A 23,927-nucleotide genomic window follows, 5' to 3' on the forward strand; every position below is an offset into this window, starting at 1 on the left:
GTTGGCCCCTCCTTGCCAAAGCAGAAGAGCAGAGCACTGGTGCTGGGCTAACAAGTGCAACACATTACTGTCATGCACTGTGTGCCAACGGGTTGTAGGAGCTTGATATTTATATACACCCAACACTCAGTGTGGAAAATATTCTGTAAATCTCAGCGGCTGTAAGGCTGTTCTGAGATCCCCTGTAAAAATATCTGCCTCGAGCTGGATAGTATCCGCTTAATAGGCTAAATATAGGCCAACTTCTTCTTAAAGGTGGCTAAAAGTAACAGTTGGAATTGTAATAGTGTGTCACTGCAATGCAATATGGAATGCATATAATAAACAGCATGTCTTATTTTATTCTCAGATTTAAAAACAAATAGTTTGCAGCATTTAACAGACATATGTTTAATCTCTTGATAAATAATAGCAAAAGGTTAGAAATAATAAAAATATGAATTGTTATGAATTTTCTTTTTAATATGAAATATTCATTCATTCCTTTCCTTTTCGGCTCAGTACCTTTATTAATTAGGGGTCGCCACAGCGGAATGAATCACCAACTTATCCAGCATATGTTTTATGCAGCGGATGCCCTTCCATCCAGCTGCAACTCATCACTGGAAACGCCTATACAACTTCATTCACACACACACACACACTATGGACAATTTAACTTACCCAATTCACCTATACCGCATGTCTTTAGACTTGTGGGGGAAACAGAAGCACCCGGAGAAAACCCACGCGAAAACGGGGAGAACATGCAAACTCCACACAGAAATGCCAACTGACCCAGTCAAGGCACGAAACAGCGACCTTCTTGCTGTGAGGCGATTGTACTACCCACTGCGCCACCATGACAGCCCTAATATAAAGCATTTATTAAAACATAAAAAAGTATTTATTCTGTAAAATTTGGAGAAAATCTAAGTTGTAAAGATAAACAGGTTTTGTTTAAAATCTGAGGTTGCTATCAAAGATAGAGTTTTCAGTAAGAATTAGTTTGAGTATAGTATACGCAAACATTGTCAAATGACAATTTTTAATATTCAAAAAAATTACAAAAACATACAAAGTGCCAAAAGTGCAATTTTGACCAGGTAAAACATTTAAAACAAGCCAAATCATTCTGTCAAAAATAACCGGCAGCACCAGAGAGTTATTTCCTAAATACAATAAATAATAAAATATTTCCTTAACACTTCATAAAATCAAAAATGTCATAGTGACAGGATTATCATTATACCAATTTGAAGAAAAAATAAGGAAAAAAACTTATCTTCATAAAATCTATTAAAGGTGCTGTATGTAAGTTTTTGACTCTTCTAAATCCTAAAACTACCATATGTTTGCAGATATTTAAGAAACATGCCAAGTGAACATTCTTGTTTATCTGAAAAACTGAGCTGAAGTCAGATATTCTGCTTTGAAAATGTGTTTTCAGTGCCGGAATAGCTGTCTTTGATTAGGTAATTTTAACCTGCCCAATGCTAGTTTAGCCAAATATATTTCAGCACCCCGGGTTGCCTTGGTTGCAAACAGCATATTTCATTCATTCATTCATTTATTCATTCATTCAGAATGTTCTGAAAGTTTACGTCCATGACCGAAATGTAACCTCCAGTGGACAGTAGTAAACTCAGAAATGAGATGCAGATTCAGTTCTACATGAGATTATTAAATAGCAAATAATATAAATATTACGAGCGTAAACATTAGGTGAGCAGGTTGTAACCGCGTGTCTTAACGCATTGTGATGAGATGTGATATCAATTTGGCTGTTTGCTCTAGACGAAACACGACAGAAATTTAAAAACAGCTATTCAGAAGCACAGAACATGCACTCACTCATGAAATGGTAAGGTTTATAATCTATTTAATACAAATGAATCCTCTTTAACATTATTCAATGTAGATGCTGAATCACTCATATGTGTTTAGTTCTAAAGTTAAATTTTTATTTGTTTATTTTATTTTTAAGATCTAAGGTGAACTAACTATCTGCTGCTGCTTTCAGTATATGGCAACAAATGTCATGTAAAATGGCATTCAGACTCACATTATTAGCATTTAACACTGACATTGTCAGTTTTCTGTTGTTCACCTGTGAGAAAGAAGCCGTTTCTAATATATCAATTCGAGGTTTTTGTTAGGACAAAAACTCATTTTAATATGAAATAAAATTCTTTCTATCGCATGCCATTGCTTTTATTTAGAACACTGTTTAAATCACTCTCCTGTCCTTATTATGGTTTTCACATACAGTGTATAAAATATGTAATATATGCAACATTCATTCATTTTTCTTCGGCTCATTTTTCACTTTTCTTCCGCTTATTTACCAGAAGTCACCACAGTGGAATGAACTGCCAACTATGCCAGCATATGTTTTATGCAGCTGATCCCCTTCCAGCCACAACCCAGTACTGTGAAACACCTATACACTGTCAAATTTACATACACACTCATACACTATGGCCAATTTTGTTTACCCAATTCACCTACAGATCTTACTTGCTGTAAGATCCCCTTACAGCAAGAAGGTCACTGGTTCGAGCCCTGACTATGTCAGTTGGCATTTCTGTGTAGAGTTTGCATGTTCTCCCCATGTTTGCGTGGGTTTCCTCCAGGTGCTCCGGTTTCCCCCACAGTCCCAAGACATGTGGTATAGGTGAATTGAATAAGCTTAATTGGCCGTATAGTGTATGAGTGCATGTGTGAATGCGAGAGTGTAAACTGTAAAAAAAAAATCGCAATTTTACAGTTTATTTCCGGCAGCTGGGGTGCCGGAAAAAAAACATAAAAATAACAGACATTAAATTACCGAAATTTTCCAGAAATTAAAATGTAAGGAAATTTCTGTAATCTAATATCTGTTATTTTACGGTATATTTCTGTAACTTAACGGACGTTATTTCAAGTTTTTTTTTCGGCACCCCAGCTGCCAGAAATAAACTGTAATTATATGGATTTTTTTACAATGTATGGGTGTTTCCCAGTGTTGTGTTGCGGCTGGAAGGGCATCCGCTGCGTAAAACATATGCTGGATAAGTTGGCGGTTCATTCTACTGTGGCGACCCCGGATTAATAAAGGGACTAAACCGAAAAGAAAATGAATGAATGAATGAATGAATATATTAGCTATATTTAAATGTGTCCATATTTGGCCACTTATAAAAATATACTGTATATAATTTTAGCTAATTTTGTGTTAATATATATGTACATATTTGTAAGTATAATGACCAAAATTACTATTTTATTATTACAATGTTATTACTATTGTTTTGAAAGAAAAAGGAGGCCCCTTTTCTTTGTAATTGTATTGTATTCTGTGCATGTGTGATAGAGTAAATGATTTAAGTGTTTAAAAATGAACACAAATCAGAAAATATTTATGAAATAATTACAATGTCACAGGAGGGTTTATAATTCTGAATTTAACTCTATGTGGATAAATTATGTGAAATTGTGAATCCTTTGGTCTTCAATTAAACTTATTTGCCAAAACAAAATACAAAAAAAGAAGATGAAGACACAGGTGTCCTCTGTGGAAATGGGAAGAGCTGACTCATTAGGGCAACTGGAAACTCTCTGAATTCCACTCCTTCTTGCCAGAGCCAAGCGGCAATGAAAGCCCTCCTGCTTGCCCTATTCCTCAACTGGTCAGAAATAGTCCCTCAGGCTCTATTTTTGACCCATCTGAAGCTCTGAGGGGGCCAAAGCCTCCCTCACCCTGGCTACAACATATTTTTAGAGTTGGACACCTCTTTTGTGGAGTCACAGTGGTTATAGTTAGGACCACAGGCATCAGCTGACGAAAACGTCATGGAGGATAGTGACAGGGGGTCAAGATCACGTCTGCCATTGAAGACTTTAGTTTATCCAGCTCTTTCTCAGTCAGCAGCTACAACAGATTCAGTCAACAGTCATACATGGAGCACCTGCAGGGTTAATGTGAACTAGTCTTGCTGTAGTAGACAGGGGGATTGGAGGTCTGCAAGTACGGAATGAGACAGAGGTAAATTTAGTGTTTGGAGGTGAAGGTTTGGTCATGTCGGCTCCAGTCAGGATAAACGAACAGATTCCAGTCTGTGTCTGCTCTGTCATGACTGCGGTAAAATACCAGAGAGACTTGCAGACGGAGCCGGACCTTTTGACCTCTGGAATTGTCCCTTAATATGGGAAGCAAAGCTGTCGCTGCTGAATTATTAAGAGAATTGACACATGCAGTATTTGCTAGTCTGTGGCAGCCTGTGAAACATAACATGACATACAATTATCGAAACTCTTTTGTCAATTTTTGAGAAAGATGCTAATAGTCTAATCTGATTTAATGATAATTCTAAGCTAAAACTGTGGAGTACCAAACCTGGAGATCAATTGTATAGATTTAAAAATTATTAAACTGAACTGTTTAACTTTAAGACACTTGTAAAATGAGCCTAATTTATAAATATGTGACGTATTCCTTTAAAACCTTGATCAAGAGTGTATGTGGAAGCACATACACAAAGCCTGAACTAGAAGCAACCTAATGGATGTAAAAGTGACATTCTAGCAAACATACAGGGCCTATGCTGGCTTTTTGTGTCTCTGTTAAAGAAGCCCACACTAGCAATATGGGCCATATTAATCCCATGAAGGCCTGATAAGCGCAGGACTCCTGAGAATGTGATTAATGGCTATATGCTGATCCATTAGTGTTGGCCCTGCATGGGCTGCCCTCACCTAGCCCTTAGGAAGCCCTCACTTAATTGAAGATTGAAGATTGCAAATGGTCCCACTCCTGATTTCTGTGAATGAAAGATTTGTAAATGAGTGACACTGCCACACGAGAAACATGTTTTACCATGCTGTCAATCCATTTTTTCCCTCGTTTTAGTATATGTATGTCTTTAAGAACAGTTTGGAGGTAGACTTGTCACCTGACAGCAAGCAGGAAATAATATACAAATATACTAGCCTAGCCAAAACCAACTATGTCCAGCTTAAACCAGGCTTGTCAAGCTGGTTTTAGCTGGTTTTAGCTGGTCATTTTCCAGCCTGACCAGCTAAGACCAGGCTGGAAATGGCTGGAAACCAGCCTGGAAGTGGCCAAAACCCCTCTAAAACCAGGCTGGTCAACCAGCTAAAACCAGCCAACCAGCTTAGACTGTTTTTTTTCAGTAGGATAAAATGAAAAGAAAATATGGAGTGTTCCTTTAAGACTTTGATCAGGAGTGATTAAGGAAGCACAAAGATGTTGAAGTGACATTAGCAACATTCTCATGCTGGGCCTATATGCTGGCTTTTTGTGAGGCGAGCTCACACCAAATATAAACAGGCCCAGTGCGGGCTAGCCCAGGTATGGCCCACAGGTTGCAAGCTCACTATGGGCTCTGTGTGAGAAATCTACACTAATAAACAGCCCATTTGAATCCCATGAAAGCCTAGTGTGGCCTGCCAGTTTCAGCTCAGTGCAGGTTGTAAGCTCAAGGCCTGTGAGAGTTGTATTAATGGCTAAATGTTGGCCCATTAGTGTTGGCCCTGCATGGGCTGCCCTCACCTAGCCCCTAGGAAGCCTTCACTAGGCCCACACTGGCCTTTTGATTGAAAATTGGTCCCAGTCCTGATTTCTGTGAATGAAAGATTTGTAAACGAATGGCACTGCCGCATGAGAAACCAAAACCAACAAGTATTACCATGCTGTCAATACATTTTTTTCCGTTTTAGCATGTGTAAGTCTTTAAGAACACCAGTCACCTGTCAGGAAGCAGGAAACAATAGGAGCACAGCGTTTAATTTAAGCGACAAGCAACCGTTTATTTCAATGGAGAGTGAGGGACTTCCGGCGATTTCTGTCTACGCAAGAGACATCAATCGTTGACGACCAGGTAGGCATGTCAAGCGATGCGACAAAGTTGTGAATCCTTCAACTTTATTCAAATGAAGAGCGACTTTCTTAAGTGACAGCCAATAGGAGCACCAGTAGAGGTCACGTGATCCTCTCTCAGATCATTCAGAGGCTGGTGTAAACACACCTGCGTTTGCAGCAGATCGCCACCAAGGGAAACAGGCAGCTACAAAGTCACTCATAGTGTGAATGAGGCTTAAGAAGTGCTCATACCTATGCCCTAATCCTTTCAGAGGGTCCTTGAGTGCCGTTTGTGACACCAAACAACTTCCCTGTAGGTCATAATTGAGGATAATGACACAATGTCCATCAGTTGTATTTGTCAAAATTGTTTTTTCCAAAGGGCTCTTCGAAGTGGTTAGGTTTTGTGCACTTCAATTTGGAACAGTCATGAATTTTTCACTCTGAAGTGCCTTTCGGAGGCCGATGTATACTGTTTGGAACGCACAGACAGAAAGCAGCATAGCCGTCATCGGAGGGCTACTAACAGCTGCCCAATTTTTTCCTTTGTCTGGACTAACCTTTCCAGAATACTCTTACAATTGGACCGGACCAAGGGCAACAAATAATACATTGTAGCATTTTCTGCCATCTTTGGCTCCTTTTCACATGACACTGGTTGCTTTGGTGCGAACCAGTTGAAAAGAACCAATATGAAGTCATCTGACAAAACCCACATCACTCTTTGGCCAGATGTTGTTAAACGTATTTCCTAAACTGCTTATCGATTGGTCAGAATTCACGTGCAGGAAAATGCCAATGGAACCCCTGCAAGTAAACAAACTGGCAGACACAAAATGTCGCTTTTGACTATGGAGCTACGACTGCGCTGGCTGATTGTATCCCTGCTCATAGTATACTATATAGTTTATATACATCACTTTAGACAAACTTTACATTTCAAGAATGAAGTGCGGCTACGGCTGGAAAACAATGTTTTAAGAGCAGCATTGCAAACTGCGAAGACACATCGCATGTCACTTCAGGAGGAGGCATGAATTAATTTTGCTAAACTGCGACACGGTAATCTTCCGGCAATATTACCAACAATCCATCAGGTAATGTTTTTCCCTCTTTCTCTCTCTCTGTTGGTAAAACGCTGTCAACAAATATTTTTTACGGCCGCTGGATTAGTCCAAAAATGTGCAGTACCTTTTGCGGTTGGGTGTGTTTTAGTTTGGGTCATATTCTCCCCACAAACGAATTGCTCCAGGGTTCGTTTGATAGCATACCGAAACCACCTCTTCAAGGAGGTCTCGGTACACTTTTTTGGTCCACATTTGGTGCGCACTCAAGTACGATTGCTACATTCACACCTGCTCAAACGAACCTTACGAAAGGGAAAACGAACTCTAGTGCAATTCAACCAAACTAAATAAGGCAGGTGTGAACACACCCTTAGAGCACAGCTTGATTTTGGACTGTTTTTAGGGTATGGCGCATTCAAATATATACTTTCTTGTTTTACTGTGTTGTTTGTGAATACACTTTTCCTTCTAAAGTTATTTTTGTGTCATTCCTTTAACAATTCCTTTAATTTTTTCCAAAGGGCTCTTCGAAGTGGTTAGGTTTGAGCACTTCAATTTGGAACAGTAATGAATTTTTCACTCTGAAGTGCCTTTCGGAGGCCGATGTATACTGTTTGGAACGCACAGGGCCCATTCAAATATATACTTTCTTGTTTTACTGTGTTGTTTGTGAATACACTTTTCCTTCTAAAGTTATTTTTGTGTCATTCCTTTAACAATTCTCACACAACTCTCATACAACTAAAATCTGAACTATTTTAAACTTTGTTACCTGCCTGAACTCCAGAGAGCAAAACTTTATTGAATTAACATTTAAGAGTTCACACTTAGCTGATGACTGGTAATAAGCTAGTTTGGCATGCTGTCCCGGGAGAATGCCCTGAGCTCATGAGATCCTCAAGCCCGGGGCTCCCTCCCGTTTGCAGGGCGAGAGGGGAGTTTGAGCTCAGGTAGATCTCGAGAGTTCTGGTCTCATTCACTTCCATTCATTTTTAGGCGTTAGAAACAGCTTGTTTTGCTGCTTGATTTTGCAAACTGATATTTTCTTACTATATTGTTTTGCTTTGTCTGTATAGTCATGAACACACTTGTTTGTAGAGCGAGTAGTCATTTCTCCCAATTGGAAAAAATGTCTTTGGATTGTGAGGGAAACTAGAGCACTTGGAGGAAACCAATATGAACACGGGGAGAACATGCAAACTCCACACAGAAATGCCAATTGGCTCAGCTGGGACTCGAACTAGTGACATACTTGCTGTGAGGCGACAGTGCTAACCACTGAGCCACCCTTCCGACCACTTTAATCATGGTTCACAATATAACTCTGACCACTAAATTCCTTAATTTCTGTGGTCCCATTTGATATGTTTTCCAGTGCAAATTCTATGAGTGTTTTTCAGCTGTGATCTAACAAATGCAAGCTTACTGTGCTAAATGTCATTTAGATGAAAGAAAACACTCCTGATGCACTTCTGGCTTGGTGCCATTACGGCCTCCATCCACCTGCCAATAAACAGATATATATACAAGGATTTTTTTCCATGCACAATTACAAGTGGGAAACATTGTAGGTTTTATTTAGCCTCAAAGAATGTTGCTGTACTCCGCTGCCCTCTACACAGACATATTAATTAATACAGTGTGAGTTGGGAAGTAGGATTGTACTGTACATGATGGAATGCAGGGCAGCACAGTGGCTCACGGCAAGAAGGTTGCTGGTTCGAGTCCCGACTGGTCCATTTGACATTTCTGTGTGAAGTTTGCACGTTCTCCCCATGTTTGTATGGGTTGCAGCTGGAAGGGCATCTGCTGGGTAAATATATGCTGGATAAATTGGCAGTTCATTCTGCTGTCATGACCCCTGATGAATAAAGGGACTAAGCCGTAGGAAATTAATGATGGAATGTAAAAAAATTATGTCAAACCGCAGAAGCATCTGTAAATTTAAAGGACACCGCAAGTAGAAAAATATTATTGAATTGTTTGTGTGAAATTCCTTCATTACAAAACCATAACCTGAAAAACCATCACAGCTACAACAATAACAAGTGTCACACGTAAAAAATGTTGGGTTTCACACACAATCGATTTGTGTTGGCACAACATGAAGGAATTCGGTTAACATATTATCTGTTACCAATTTAAATACATTAAACTTAAAACAATGAAGTTGTCCAAAACAAACTCAAGAATTGTGTTGTTTCAGCTTATAGTAAAGTAGTACTCTGAGCAAACAACAAATGTCAACTTTTGAGTGTGTACAGCATACTGTACTTCATAGTTTGCCTTCGATTCAAGAGCATAAAGTGTATCAGTCAGATGATTTAGTCATGAGGCACTTGCGGGACTCCTAGACATCTTCGAATTTGCCCAAAATATCCTAGGACATGGGGCAGCACCCGGCCTCTTCATGCTTGGTCAGGAGTGATATCCTGGAGAAGGTTTTAAAGCAGCTTCTGCACTGGTATTTCTTGATCTCGGAGTGGGTTTGTAGATGTGCCCGAAGATTTGAGCGGTCAGCAAACGCACGACTGCAGTGGGGGCACGTGAATGGCTTCTCACCTAAAACGATTCAAATACAATTTGTCATTTTCATACTTTTTTCAAAAACACGATACTCAAAACTAAAATGCTGTCTTTTACAACATTGTTTCTCAATTACGTTCCTGGGGGACCACCAACACTGCATGTTTTGGATGTCTGCTTTGTCTGAAGACCATTTCAGGTCTTTTAGTCTCTGCTTATGAGCTGATGATCTGAATCAGGTGTGTTTGGTTAAGGAGACAAGGCAAATGTGCAGAGCTGGTGGACCTCCAGTAATGTGGTTGAGAAACAGTGTTTTACAACATATCCTTCATATTACATGTGACCTTCAGAAGCATGCTTTGATTCCAAAAAACAGAAATGTACAATATCTTGTATTTTTCATACAAGAGAAAGTGGATGATGCTCTCAATTATCTGTTTAATATGGTACTCTATACAATACAGTTGAAGGCAAAATTATTAGAGATTCTGTGAAACTTTTATTCTTTTCAAAATATTTCCCAAGTGAGAGATTTTTCAACACACTTTTTTAAAGAGTCCATATTATTGGTTTTTGAAAATGCCCTTCCATGTAGTGTGTAACACAGCTCTAAGTGAAGTAAAATCTTACTTCAATCTGTGCTTAAATCTGTAAGTGTACAGTGTTTAAAACTATTGATTCATCTATAAAAGAGTCGACTCATAGTGCTTCAAACGAGTCGTCTTGATAACGAGTCATTAGGTGTTTCGTGATGACGCGACTACGAAACACAAGTAGTTGTGCGCGCAAACCTGGGACATTTGAAACCTGTGGCCCTGCCCACTAATACAGAAAAAAAAGCCTATATCACTAGTCTATATTATTGACAGTCTGCCCAAAGATGAAAGCTCAGCATTGCAGCCCAGCCTTGAGCAGTTCAAGTGCTTCTGGAAACTACATGCTTACAAAGAAGACTTCATCGGCCGTTTGTTAAAGGAAGGATAAGTAAAGACTGTCAGAACATGGATCAGTGCATCATGGATCAGTTTGTTCCTCCATTTCACAAGTGTAAGTACGTGCGATTAAAATTGTTGCCTCGTTTACTCTAGCTTGCAAATTATGTATTTAGTTTTTTGTTACCTGTAACCGCGTGTACTGTATCAGGTTAACTCTTTATATTCCCATATCGCGTGTAAAGCCACGTTGAAAATGCCGCTTTTTATTTACGGATCGTCAGCTGTTCCTACACACATGCAACGGTCAAGTTTCAAAATATTTCAGCTCAGGTTCGAGGTGAGGTGTCTAAATTGCACCCAGCAAGCTGAACTGGTGCTCTATGCCAACGGTGAAAGGTAATGTGTTTGTGTGTGTGTGTTGTGTCTTCTGAGGAGGAGGGTATTGTGTGTGTGTATTGTGCCCTCTGAGGAGGAGGGTAATGTGTGTGTTAACACCTGAATGAGCTAATCAAGGTCTTACTCTGTATACTTGAAACACCCAGCCAGGTGTGTTAAAGCAAGTTGGAGTTAAACCCTGCAGAGACACCGGCCCTCCAGGACCGAGATTAGTGACCCCTGCCTTAATGCAAGAATGTCCTGGTTCTGGTCATTAACAAAACCAGCAGGCGTTTCTGTGCGGAGTTTACACGTTCTCCCAGTGCTCACGTGGGTTTCCCCTGGGTCCCCTGGTTTCCTCCCACCGTCCAAAAACATGCAACTCAAGTTAATTGACTAATCCAAACCAGCACCATAGACATGCTCTTAGCAAGTAGCTAGCTCTCAAGAGCAATCTCTATCTGTTCATTATCTACTACAGCAGGGGAGTTCTCGAGCTCAAACTCCCCTCTCGCCTTGAAACAGTAGGGAGCCCCGAGCTTGAGGATCTTTTGAGCTCAGGGCTGTCCCCCGGGACAGCATGCCAAACAAGCTTTATAATCAATCATTAGCTAAGTGTGAACTCTTGTAATTGCATTAATTATATTCATATGGTTGCATTGAAATATTTTACTCTACAAAATATATATTCTACCAGTGATAAAAAACTGTGATAGGATGATGAAACAAAGTATAAGCACACTTTTGCAAGGTGCAGCGACTCTAGGTGCATCTGTTTTTATTTCCATGGTAGCAGATAATCTCCAGGAATGTTCAGGATTGTTGTACAATAATAACTGCAAAGGTATATGAAATCTAAAGATAGTATGTAAAATTACAATTTAAATAATATCTTGAATACTTATTTTAGATTTTTAAATTTTTAATTTACAATAAATTGAACAGGTTTGGGGTTAACTTCCATTAGAAATGTATTCTGCATTTGCCTGCATTTTAACTTTTTATGATAACAGAATCTTTATAATTACAAATATAGGTGTCAAACTCAGGGCCACAGCTCTGCACAGTTTAGCGTTAACCCTAATTAAACACACCTGATCAAACTAATTGAGTCCTTCAGGCTTGTTTTAAACCTCCAATTATGCCGCAGTCACAGTAGTTTGTGCATGCAAAATTCTGTTGTACATCGCTGCGAAAATGGGCGGGATTAAACAAGATGATTAGACATTAAAAAAACGAGCGATTGGTCCATATTTAAAATTTCTGTCCAGAGAGGTCATGTTTTGATCCTCGATTGATCCCACGCAGTGAAGTGATGCAATTTTGCAGATCAGAGTTCACCAAGCTTGAATTTTCCAATGCAGTGAACTGCGAAACATGCCACATGCCAGTCTGACGCATTCTCGTACGTATGAATGAAAGTCTACGGGGAAAAAAGTGGAGTGTGACAGCAGCTTAAAGTGTATTGAAGCATAGTTAGAACTAAGAAATTGAGTTTGACACCCCTGGTATAAAGTAACATAAAATATGGAGTTTTTTATATAACATTGGTATATTTTCATTTTATTTGGGCTAGTTTTAACTGTCCATTGGGCTTGATGTGAAAACCTGGAAACTCTGATTTACTCCCACATTACAGAAGCAAAGTTGCAATGACATGAGGGTATAAGTAAACAATAAGAAATGTTTCACATACATTTTCATATACACTGCAGACTTTGAAATGAGTATTGGTTCTACAGACTGTAAACATACCTGTGTGTGTGCGAATATGTCCCTGAAGTAGCCAGGGCCTGGAGAAGGCCTTTCCACACAGCTTGCACACACATGGAAGCGTGTGTGTGCGGATGTGCATCTTCAGTGCACCCAAACTCACATACTCCTTTTCACAATACTTGCAGGTAAAGTACCTATGGCATGGCCACTGACAGTGGAACTGCCTCTGATTGGCCAGATTAGAGAAGGACAGGTATGCTTTCTGGCAGTCAAAACACTCATCGCTGCACTCCTGACTGTTGCCAGTGGTGGTCAGTCCTAAAGGGGATACAGGCACTTTTTCATGAAGGTCTCTGTGGGAAAGCTGAAGTGAGCGTGGATCTGTATGCTCCAGCATTGAGAGTGCAGGCTGCATGTCTCGAAGGGGACTGGATGGCGCAGGTAAGGGGTAAGTGAGACCCAGAATTGGACCATCAATGGACAGGCTCGGGTGCTGTGGAGGCACGTAAATGTTAGAACTTATAGGGTTCATCCGCCCAGTGGAGTTCCCATAACACGGCACAGGAAACATATCCTGATGGGGGTGCAGCATTTTAAGTTTGGAGTTTGAAGATTCAGTATGAATCACATCTGTGGAGATGAAATGCACATGATTAGGTCAAACTGTGACGTGACGTGTGTGACATCCTTCTCCACCTTTTCTCCACAATTAATGATGCTTTGTTTGAATTATGGGATTCATTTTCATTAAAGTCACCATGAAATTAAATAGTCCACTTCTTATTTTATATTTATATAGTGCTTGATGTGTCTGTACACTTTATTATATAAAAAAATTATATAATAATTTGGACATTGGAAAAAAGATTGAGGGCATATATATATATATATATATATATATATATATATATATATATATACCCTCAATCTTTTATCAAATACAATAACCTTCTCCCTCAAAATGACTTTTCTTCATTTCGGGTCACATGGAATGCCTTTAGGGCGAAGCTATTAGAACATGTCTCGTTCTGCTCTGCCTTCATCCTATCATCAATCTTTGTTCATTTTGGTCGCAATGCCAACCTTCCAATGATCCAAACAATTCCCAATGGATAAATCATGCACCATTTTAATTAGTTTCATTAACGGTATTGTTTACCAATAGTTTTAGTCTTAGCTTTAGTTTTCATTTACTATAATATCCTTGGTAGCAAGTACACTCTTACAAAAATGCTAGTAGTATGCTTGTGTGATATTTCAAATAGTTTGATTGCACAGCTAGATTACAGCCTTTCACATTTGTATAGAAACTATGCAACTAGTTTTTGGCTTTAACTAGTTTTAGCAGAATGAAGTATAGCCAATGAGCAAATACCTAATGAACTTCACCATTATAACTTTTGAACTTTTCATACTACCAGGTTGCCATTTAGGTATTGATAAACATGAAATATACTTTTAATTGCACTTTAAGTTTATTTGAAGTCAATCTCTATGTAAACAATGAATTAAAATCTATGCTTTTTAAGTTTAAAAGAAGTATATTAATCTGACAAAACTGATATTTTTATTAAAGTAGTTAATTATTACAGCTTTACTGTTTACTGCAGCATTATTAAACTACATGAAAACATAATGCACATATTTCTGTTTGTCTGCTAGTTATCTGGCAATGAGTTTCCCAAACAGCCAGTACAGCAATGGAAGGAAAAAAAAACATATATACTATTAAGTCTGCTGTTTCTTATTTCCTCTAAGACATACAGCTGAATAATAATGTGGTACAATTGTGGTATTTTCCCCCAAAAGAAGTTATCAGTGGGCCAATAGTTAAGAACAAACCACAGATTTCAAGGTGCTGCATGGTAAAAGCATCCTCAGGGAACACTATATGCCTCTTCAGCTTTTCTAATAGGACTCTTCAAACCTCGAAGTAGCAGCTAACAATGAGCTCCTCTTTTGTGAGTGATTTTGCACCTGCTAAACTCTAGTCTTGTTTCCATTCTCATTATCTCCTCATCACAACTGTATAGAACATCTGTCGCTGATCATACACTTTCTAAAGCAGTGACATGCTGTGCCTTCTGACAGGTTTTACAGCAATAAAAAAAAAAACATCAAAAAAAAACAAAAACAAACTTATATGTATATGTATGTTTTTTTGTATGATTAATAATAATAATTTAAAGAGTACACAAAAGTGAATAATATTAAAATATATATTTAATGTTTGTTATATTGCCCACATTAACTTTTTTGTAACGCTTTTTAGGTTTATACCAATTTGTGGTCAGGATTACATTGTTAATACAAAACATACAAGTAAAATGTTTTGTTAATATTTATTAATTATTATATGCACTGCAAATAATAGATTGAAACGATAATAAAAATAGCATTTAAAAAGTATGAAAACAGTTATTAGATTGATGTAATAAAAAATGATTATATCTTCATTTGCATCATATATTTATATGCGCAGCATTAAATGCAGAACTGCCAGGTTCTGTAGAAGCTTTCTACCACTGGCCATCAGACTGTTAAACTCTTAAAGGGTCACAATGTATTTATTTATTTCCTTATTTTGCGCTATGCACTATTGTGGTTTGCAGAGTAGCTTCGCCTGAAGATGAGGACCGTCACTCAGCTGCTATGATTACATGCTATATGTTGTTTATATATATATATATATATATATATATATATATATATATATATATATATATATATATATATATATATATATAATGCCATTTTTTTTTGTTTAGGTTATTTCTGTTGGAACTGTGGAGCCAATGCCACAAGTTTTGACAATGAATGACAAAAAAGTATTTGACTTGACTTAATGGTTAAGTCCATATGATAAACAATAAAAATAATCACTTCAAAGTTAAAAAAAAAAAGGTCTAAAACTTTTAATTCGTTTAATTTAATTAAAATGAAAACAGACATGTAAGCAGCAATAAAGTCTCAATGAGTAGGCTAAATCATTCCGTAATTTTAATTAAATTAAATAAATAGTTTAATGCTAAATTTATTCTGCTTCATCAATATCAACTTTGATCATATTAGATATCACAATAATTCACTTACATAGGCCTATATTTACATGCTTTGTATTACATTTTAAATTTTTTAGACAAATCGCTAAACTGTCAAAACAATATGATGTGACAGTCTCAAGCATACACTGAAATGAAACAATATATTTATTTATTTGATTTACTATTTTTAAGGTAAGTGTTTGCAAACAATTTATATGGACTGAATTTAAACAAATCAAATTTAGCAATGTTCAACTTAATTAGATTGTTTAAATTCAGCCCATTAACTCCAAAAAAATGCTTTTTTTACTTAGATATTTTGTCTTGTTTCTAGTAAAAATTCTTAAATCAAGAAGAATTATAGGCAATAAAAAACATCGTTTTGAGAAATAATTTGCCAAAATGATGTGAGTTTTTCCTTAAAACAAGCAGATTAATCCGCCAATAGTGTGAGAAAAATAGTCTTATGTCAAAAGGAAAAACAAAATTATTTTGCTTGTTTTAAGGAAAAACTCATTTAATATTGACATATTATTTCTGAAAACAAGACATTATGATTTGCTTACCTATAAAATTCTTCTTGATAAAAGATTTTTTTAAATATTAGAACAAGAAACAAGACAAAAAAATCTAAGTAAGAAAAGCATTTTTTTTGCAGTGTATAAATTGTTTAGTATGTAGTAAATCAAATTAATGTTTTTGTTTTCAATGTTGGATAAATTTCCACAATTATAAATGAAAAGGAAAATCATAAAGTCATTAATACCTTACTAAAAAGTGCCTATTTTAGTAAAGAATGAAAGTAATCACTTAAAGGTAAACCAGATCTGAAACTTTAGCTCTGTCAAAGATTAAACTGCTGTACTAGTAAAAGTACTAACACTATCTACTGTTTACTTTCCGTTGAGTTGAAAATCACTCACCGTGTTTTTTTGAGTCCAACACACCATAGTCAGGCTTCTTGTTAGTGAGGTGTTTCTTCACCAAGAAAGACCTTGGCATCGTACCTCTGGTCTTAGAAAGGAAACGAGCTTTGCCTTCTGCCTGGTGCTGGCGAGTCTGAGCGAGCAGGAGTTTTTGGTGGGATATGTGCTGTGTTGAATAAATAGCTGATGCTAGGAGGTTGTCTTTGCGCCACATTCTCGAGTAGAGAAGAGAGAGTCAGGTGCAGACTAGACGGAAATTACCATACACATCTTACTCGACCAATCAGAATGAAAGGACAAGTGTAAGAGGGCGGGACCATGACGGTCCAGACATACCGCAGCTAACAGGTGCATACGTGGGATTATTAGTTTGATGAAACATTTGACGTGCTCCAGTGAGTATCTTTCTTTACTTACTTGACATTCTAAATTTCAACAACTTCAACTCTTTAAGAAAAAAGACAAAACGCGAAAGATATTCTTAACATTTAGCATTAAGCTGAAGCCAGTGAAAAAGTTGAATGCTTAAAATGTGGTGATTCTTTTAATCAGTGTATTAATACATACATAAATTAAATTTTTAATAGTTTATTAATTATTTGTGTGTGTGTGTGTGTGCGTGCGTGCGTGCGTGCGTGCGTGCGTGTGTGTGTGTGTGTGTGTGAGCGCGCGCGTTTGATTATTCAAAGTAAAATTTAGCATAAACATAATTGGTTAACATTTTAACTGCCTGATCTACCAAATGGTTGACCATATTTTGACTGTTTATAAATAATGACTGTTTTTAATAATGGTTTACACATACAGCATTGTTGGTTTACAACAACAACAACAAAAAAAAAAACAAACAAACAAAATCCTGTTGCTTTAGTACACTTGATTTTGGTTTTATTGTTAAAAAAAACATGTTAAATGAGAATCTGAAATATTTTATGGCATACTTCGAAGAATAAAGATGGTTTAGTATTCAAAAATGTTTTATTTTGATTATTTTTTGAAAGAAATTGATCTTTACACTTCATATTTTTTGCCGGTTCATTCCGCTGTGGTGATCTCAGATTAATAAGGGCCGAAAGTTAAAAGAAATAAAGGAATGAACTTCATATTTTTCTGATTTGTATACTGCATGTACCATTCCGGTACTTTTACTATAAACCAACATATCATTTGGTAGAGGCTGATATTTTAGAAATTATGGGATGTTTTTAAAAAAGTGTATTGAGTGTGTTAACTAGCTCATTTCTTTTCTTGGTGGGGGGGTTGGGGGAATTAGGCAAATCATCGTATAACAGTTTTTTTTAAAAAAACATTCATTCATTTTCTTTTCAGCTTAGTCCCTTTATTAATCAGGGGTTGCCACAGTGGAATGAACCGCCAACGTATCCAGCATATTTTTTACACAGCGGATGCCCTTCCAGCTGCAACCCATCACTGGAAACTCCCATACACACTTATTCACACAAATACACCACGGCCAATTTAGTTTACCCAATTCACCTATAGCATGTCTTTGGACTTGTGGGGGAAACCTGAGGAAACCCTTAGCGAACATGGGGAGAACATGCAAACTCCATATAGAAATGCCAACTGACCCAGCAGAGGCTCGAACCAGCGACCTTCTTGCTGTGAAGTGACAGCGCTAGCACTGTGCCACCGCGCCGCCCTTTTTAAAACATGTAAGACAAAAAAAAAATTTCCTTGCTCTGTTTAACATAATTTAGAAAATATTTGAAAAATAAAAAGAAATCACTTTGCTAATAATTTTGACATCAACTGTAAGTAGCGGTAATGTCTCAAATGAGTAGACTAGAGAAGTCTGAATAGAAGTTATTCAGAACTAAGCTAAATAAACTAGTGAATGGCAAATTTTGACCGTATTAGAGATGACAATAATTAACTTACATATACTTACATGCTTTGCCAAAGTGCTGTGTTATATTTTTTTAGACAAATCTCAAAACTGTCAAAACATATGGTGTGACTTTCTAAAGCATATTTAGAAATTACAGCCCTTATAAATAAAAAAGAAAATTGTAAAATCATTAATAAATACCTGGCTAAATAAATGCATATTATAAATTATTAGCCCCCCTTTCAATTTATTATTATTTTTTTTATATTTCTCAAATGATGTTTAACAGAGCAAAGACATTTTCACAGAATGTCTGATAATATTTTTTCTTCTTGAAAAAGTTTTATTTGTTTTTTTTTCCGACTAGAATAAAAGCAGTTTTTAATAAAAAAAAATAATTTTAGGTCAAAATTATTAGCCCCTTTAAGCGAATTTTTTTTTGATAGTCTACAAAACAAGCCATCGTTATACAATAACTTGCCTAATTACCCTAACCTGCCTAGTTAACCTAATTAACCTAGTTAAGCCTTTAAATGTTACTTTAACCTGTATAGAAGTGTCTTGAAAAAAAGTAGTCAAATATTATTTACTGTCATCATGGCAAAGATAAAATAAATCAGTTATTAGAAATGAGTTATTAAAACTAATATGTTTAGAAATGTGTTGAAAAAAGTCTTCTCTCCGTTAAACAGAAATTGGGGAAAAAAAATAAACAGGGGGGCTAATAGTTCAGGGCGGCTAATAAATCTGACTTCAACTGTATATTGCAACAAATATTTCAATTCACGACATTTCAAAATGAAACTCCAAAAATAATTCTCAAAAATGAGAAACATTTGCTGATTTATAAACATTTGTTATTTATAAATATTTTTAAAAGGACGGGATTCAAATAATGCCACTTCAGGCATTCAACATACATTATCATTATGATAAATACATTATTATCAATGAAAACTATACTTCTTTTTTAATCTATTTACAAAGACACAAGCTCCATATTTTGTGATTTACAAGGGTTTTCTTTTTATTTACAACCCTGCAGTTTAACAGAGAAACATTTACTGACATTTTAGTAGTTTGAAATAATATAATGTATAAGAATGTATAATATAATGTATAATATAGAGATAAATAAGTCTGTAAAATAACAGAAAATGTACTGCAGCTATTGCGAGGTTTTTACCGTAATATACAACATGAAAATATATCACTTTAAACTACTTAAATATGTTAATCAAAGTCACTTATTCAAACCTTTCAAGGTTACAAGTTGTTGAAAGAAATATCAAAGTCCCACAATGAAGTTTGAAAGCATAAATAAATGGGAAAAATAAAGACACATCAAAAAATAAGGAAAACAGCTAATTTACAGATATTTATATTCACAATACTGTACTGCCTTTTTTAACTGCTACAACAATTTTAACTGCTACAACAATAATAACAATAATCCACGATAAACAAATGAAAATGGAAAGATATTCAGATACTGAAATACTTTACTATCTAGGTAAGTAGTTAAGTACCTTATTTTTATTGTCTTTTATTTTTATGTCTCAAGTGTGTAATGATTTTTGTCGTTCTTTATATATGGTTATATGTTTTTTCTATTTTTTATTTTAAATTAAACTGTTTTTGTGTCAACCTTGTTTGAATGTACACCTGTATCGCCCTCTAGTGAGTCTTTTGTGTACTTACACACATTCACACATTTTTTCCCTGTGGTTGTTAGGTTTTACAGGGCTTTTTATTGTTTGTTTATGATTATGATTATATTTTATTATTATAAATCCTAAAATTGTAAAAATAAATCCCATAATTTTATTGGTTATATTGTTTTTGTACTTTTTATTTTAATTAAAATAATTTATAGATATTTCAGTTAACATTTATTTTAGTTTAAGTAACAATTTTATATCTTTAGGCAATTATAACAACGTTATCTGAATCTACACCTGTAGCCAACCTCTTGTGAGTCTTTATTGACATCCATAAAATCCAAGTTAGATGTTTGTCCCATTTTCTATGGTTGCTAAACTTTCCAGTGCTTTGTATTGTTTTGTCTACATATTTTATTATTATTATATTTATTTTTTTATTCTTTTTTTTTTTGTTTATCACCAAATATTAAAATAATGTAATAATTATATAAATCTAATAATTGTATACATTTCTTTTAACCCAAAGTAAAGCATGGTGTAAATATGTGCTAGAATGAACACTTGAAAACAACTATAAAATATATATTTTGTTTAATAAAATATGCAATGTAAATCTTACCTAAATCATAATCATATAAAAGAAACATACATAGTCATCATTAACATTGTTGCAGCTGAAGAAAAATGGACAGAAATAGAAACCTGCAAATATCATCCAAAAAGAGCTTGAAAAATCATTGCTGATGTAAAAAAAAATGTTTTACAAAATCATTACATAAAATACATTCTGGGCAACCAGATGTATCACAACATCTTCCCACTGAACCACAATACTAAATATCAAATGTCTCTTTGCTTGGAAACTCTTTGCTTGAAAGTATTTAAAGTGAAAAAGCCATGTTCCTGCGCAGACTGCTCCCATGAAAAAGACTTCAATCGTGTGTTTTGTGTAAACCTAAACAATCTTAAACCTCTTCTCTTCCATACATGTCTGCCAGTTTCTTGAAGCATGAGCCCCACTCATTGAGGAAGTCATAGTTTTGGTCGTTTCCCGAGCTGGAAGAGTTGAGTGAACTAAGTGAACCTGCATCTGAACCTCCTCCTTCATAGTCAAACACCAGCAGAGTGTCGTAGGGAGGAGCTGTGGGGTCGTTATCTGCAACCTTCAGATTCTACAGTTCAAACAACATATGCATTACATTATGAATTAATGAATTAAATTAACTTAACATATCCCTTACATCAGGGGTGTCAAAGTCAATTCCTGGAGGGCCGGAGCCCTGCAGAGTTTAGTTCCAGCCCTGCTTCAACACACCTATCTGTAGGTATCAAACGAGCCTAAAGCACTCGATTAGTTTGATCAGGTGTGTTTAATTAGGGTTGGAACTAAACTGTGCAGAGCTGCGGCCCTACAGGAACTGGCTTTGACACATGTGCCTTACTTCATTAATGAATGTGCTGACCTCCTCAGGGTTGGCCGGTCGAGGAATGTACTGAGGTGCAGGCATGAAAGTGGGCGCCACATCATTCCTGAACACTTCTGGTCTGTTGTCCAGACCTCGGTGCAGCACACTCAAATCAAAGTCCTGTGCAGAAAGTTTGTTTGATATCAGAACAAGTTTTGTGTTAAATAATTAAATAAATAATCTATTGATTACAGAGCAAACATCCTGGTTACGTTTGTAACCCATGTTCCCTGAAGGGGGGAATGGAGATGTGTGTCTAGGAGAGACACTATGGGAGTAAGCTAGATGACCAATCACTCTGAAGAGTAAGAAAACAGGCCAATGTATGCCTATGAGTTGGCAGAGCACAGCGCATGCAGCACATGCTCGACTCAGGTTTGACATTGAAGCCTTTGATGTTGAACGTATTTTAACAGCTGGCAAACAAATTTTGCACTGAACTGATAACTTTAAATGTGCCCTTCTCAGGGTTCAGGGTGAAATTATTTGTAAATTTCCAGCAATGAAATGCATTTTTATCACTCACCATGGTGCCAGCTCTCAGACTGGTTGTAGTAGCCTAATGCTCTCAGAGGCAAAGAGGAGGTGTGCCGTAAATTCAAATCAGAAAACCAATCAAAAGCATCAGAATAGCAGCGCTTTAATAAATGGCCTTAGCAGAAGGCATCGTGCATATCAAAAACAGGCAAAGCAACAGATTAATATTATTCAGATTTTTTAAGAATATTTTTTAGATGTAACCCCATTTGTAATCTTTAACATTTTCATAAGTAACTGTAATTTAGTTACACATTTTATCAGTAACTGTAGACCTCAGGATCATGTCAAATCAACTAAATCCAGCTAACTGAGTAATTACCTGCTATTAAAATACAAGTAATAAACCAGGAATATTAATTTCCAGTTTCAAAATTAAAACAAACCTGATCATCTTCTCCATTGCCTTCCTCATCATAATAGTAGATGTTGTCCCGTACATCATCTTCTGGAAGGAGGGGTTCTTTATTGGAGTTGCTTTTCCTCCGCAAGACCATGAGCAGAAGAAGAGCAAGCACTGGGGAAGAAGAGACAACTTTCTTTAAAATGAGTAGTACACAGAGCAACATGAACTACACACACGCATTAACCTTAAAAAGAAATAAGCCACATAAAAAATCAGCAACAAATAACATTTTAAATTTTGGAGAACTGACTGCACAAGAATAAAGAAACATGAGACAGGAAAATTAATTCAAAAAACATTACATACATGGCAGAAGCAAGATTCCTTCCATGACTTGTGACTGTGAGCTCTGTTATGAGTGAAGGTTAGACTGAAGAATCTGTTGCGAAAAGGTAAAAGGTATGTGAAATATTGAGGAAGGAAGTTTAACCTTAAAGGGGAAGTTTACCTAAAATAGTAAACTGTCATCATGTACTTAACCTTTTTGACTTTCTTTCCGCTGTTGATCAAATTATATTTTGAAGAAAGATGAAACCCTTTTACCATAGATTTGATTCCATAGTATTTGTTTTTTCCTACTATATTATTTAAATCTGTTTTTATTCCAGCTAAGGTAAAAGAAATAAGACTTTCCCTAGAAGAAAATGTTAAAATACATTTTATATGAGATACTGTAAACATTTCCATGGTCAGTTAAACATCTGTTGGGAAAAAATTGAAAACTATTTAAATAAAAAAAAATCACAGGAGGGCGGATAATTTGAACTGCAAACTTATCCAGCATATATTTTACACAGCGGATGCCCTTCCAGCTGCAACCCAGTACTGGGAAACACTTATACACACTCATTCACACACACACACACACACACACACGCACACACACGCGCACACACACACACACACACACACACATACACACATACACACACACACGCACACACACACACACACACACTATGATCAATTTAGTTTATTCAATTCCACTATAGCGCATGTCTTTGGACTGTGGGGGAAACCGGAGCACCCGGAGGAAATCCACACCAACATGGGGAGAACATGCAAACTCTACACAGAAATGCCAACTGACCCAGCTTGGACTCGAACCAGTGACCCTCTTGCTGTGAGGCGACAGTGCCAACCACTGAGCCACCATGACAGCCTGTTATTTGAACTTTTTAATGTATTCATTTTGTGGGTGACACAGTGGCTCAGATTCCAAGATGTAAAAAGTGTTGTCACAGTCAGACCAGGTCCTCCCCATTCAGACACCCAGATCACCATCACCCGAATGTCTAGGTGTCAGGGGTGAGGTTATGTAACTGCTATGTAACTGTATTATGCAATGTGTTTCGGGCAACCAAAGTTGGCGATTTGGGGGTGTAATAGACAGTACCAAAAAGCTGAGGAAAGGGGGGGGGGGTGGGGGGTGGGCAGGTATGTTTCAACGCCATCACCCCCTGCTTCATATAGTCCCTTCACACAGTTCACTTGACATCCAGCCTCATTGCTGAACAGAAAGGACAAACCCTTCAGTGTTTTATACCTTCCTTGTCTCCTGTGATCTCCAT

General features: G+C 36.6%; 2 protein-coding genes across 2 annotated transcripts; both read right to left on the reverse strand.

Annotated features, from left to right (window-relative positions):
- Positions 1–8,870: 8,870 nt before the first annotated feature.
- Positions 8,871–16,656, reverse strand: snai3 (snail family zinc finger 3). Its single transcript, XM_056462945.1, has 3 exons — positions 16,429–16,656; positions 12,501–13,091; positions 8,871–9,471 (listed from the first exon to the last, which is right to left on the reverse strand). Exons 1-3 carry the CDS (start codon positions 16,643–16,645, stop codon positions 9,290–9,292), a joined length of 990 nt encoding a protein of 329 aa, XP_056318920.1. The 5' UTR covers positions 16,646–16,656; the 3' UTR covers positions 8,871–9,289.
- Positions 16,657–20,702: 4,046 nt separating this feature from the next.
- LOC130231456 (cadherin-3) lies at positions 20,703–23,927 on the reverse strand. Its single transcript, XM_056460788.1, has 4 exons — positions 23,903–23,927; positions 22,337–22,467; positions 21,390–21,533; positions 20,703–21,119 (listed from the first exon to the last, which is right to left on the reverse strand). Exons 1-4 carry the CDS (start codon positions 23,925–23,927, stop codon positions 20,913–20,915), a joined length of 507 nt encoding a protein of 168 aa, XP_056316763.1. The 3' UTR covers positions 20,703–20,912.

This window comes from Danio aesculapii, chromosome 7, assembly GCF_903798145.1.
Source record: "Danio aesculapii chromosome 7, fDanAes4.1, whole genome shotgun sequence".
Classification (NCBI taxonomy): domain Eukaryota; kingdom Metazoa; phylum Chordata; class Actinopteri; order Cypriniformes; family Danionidae; genus Danio; species Danio aesculapii.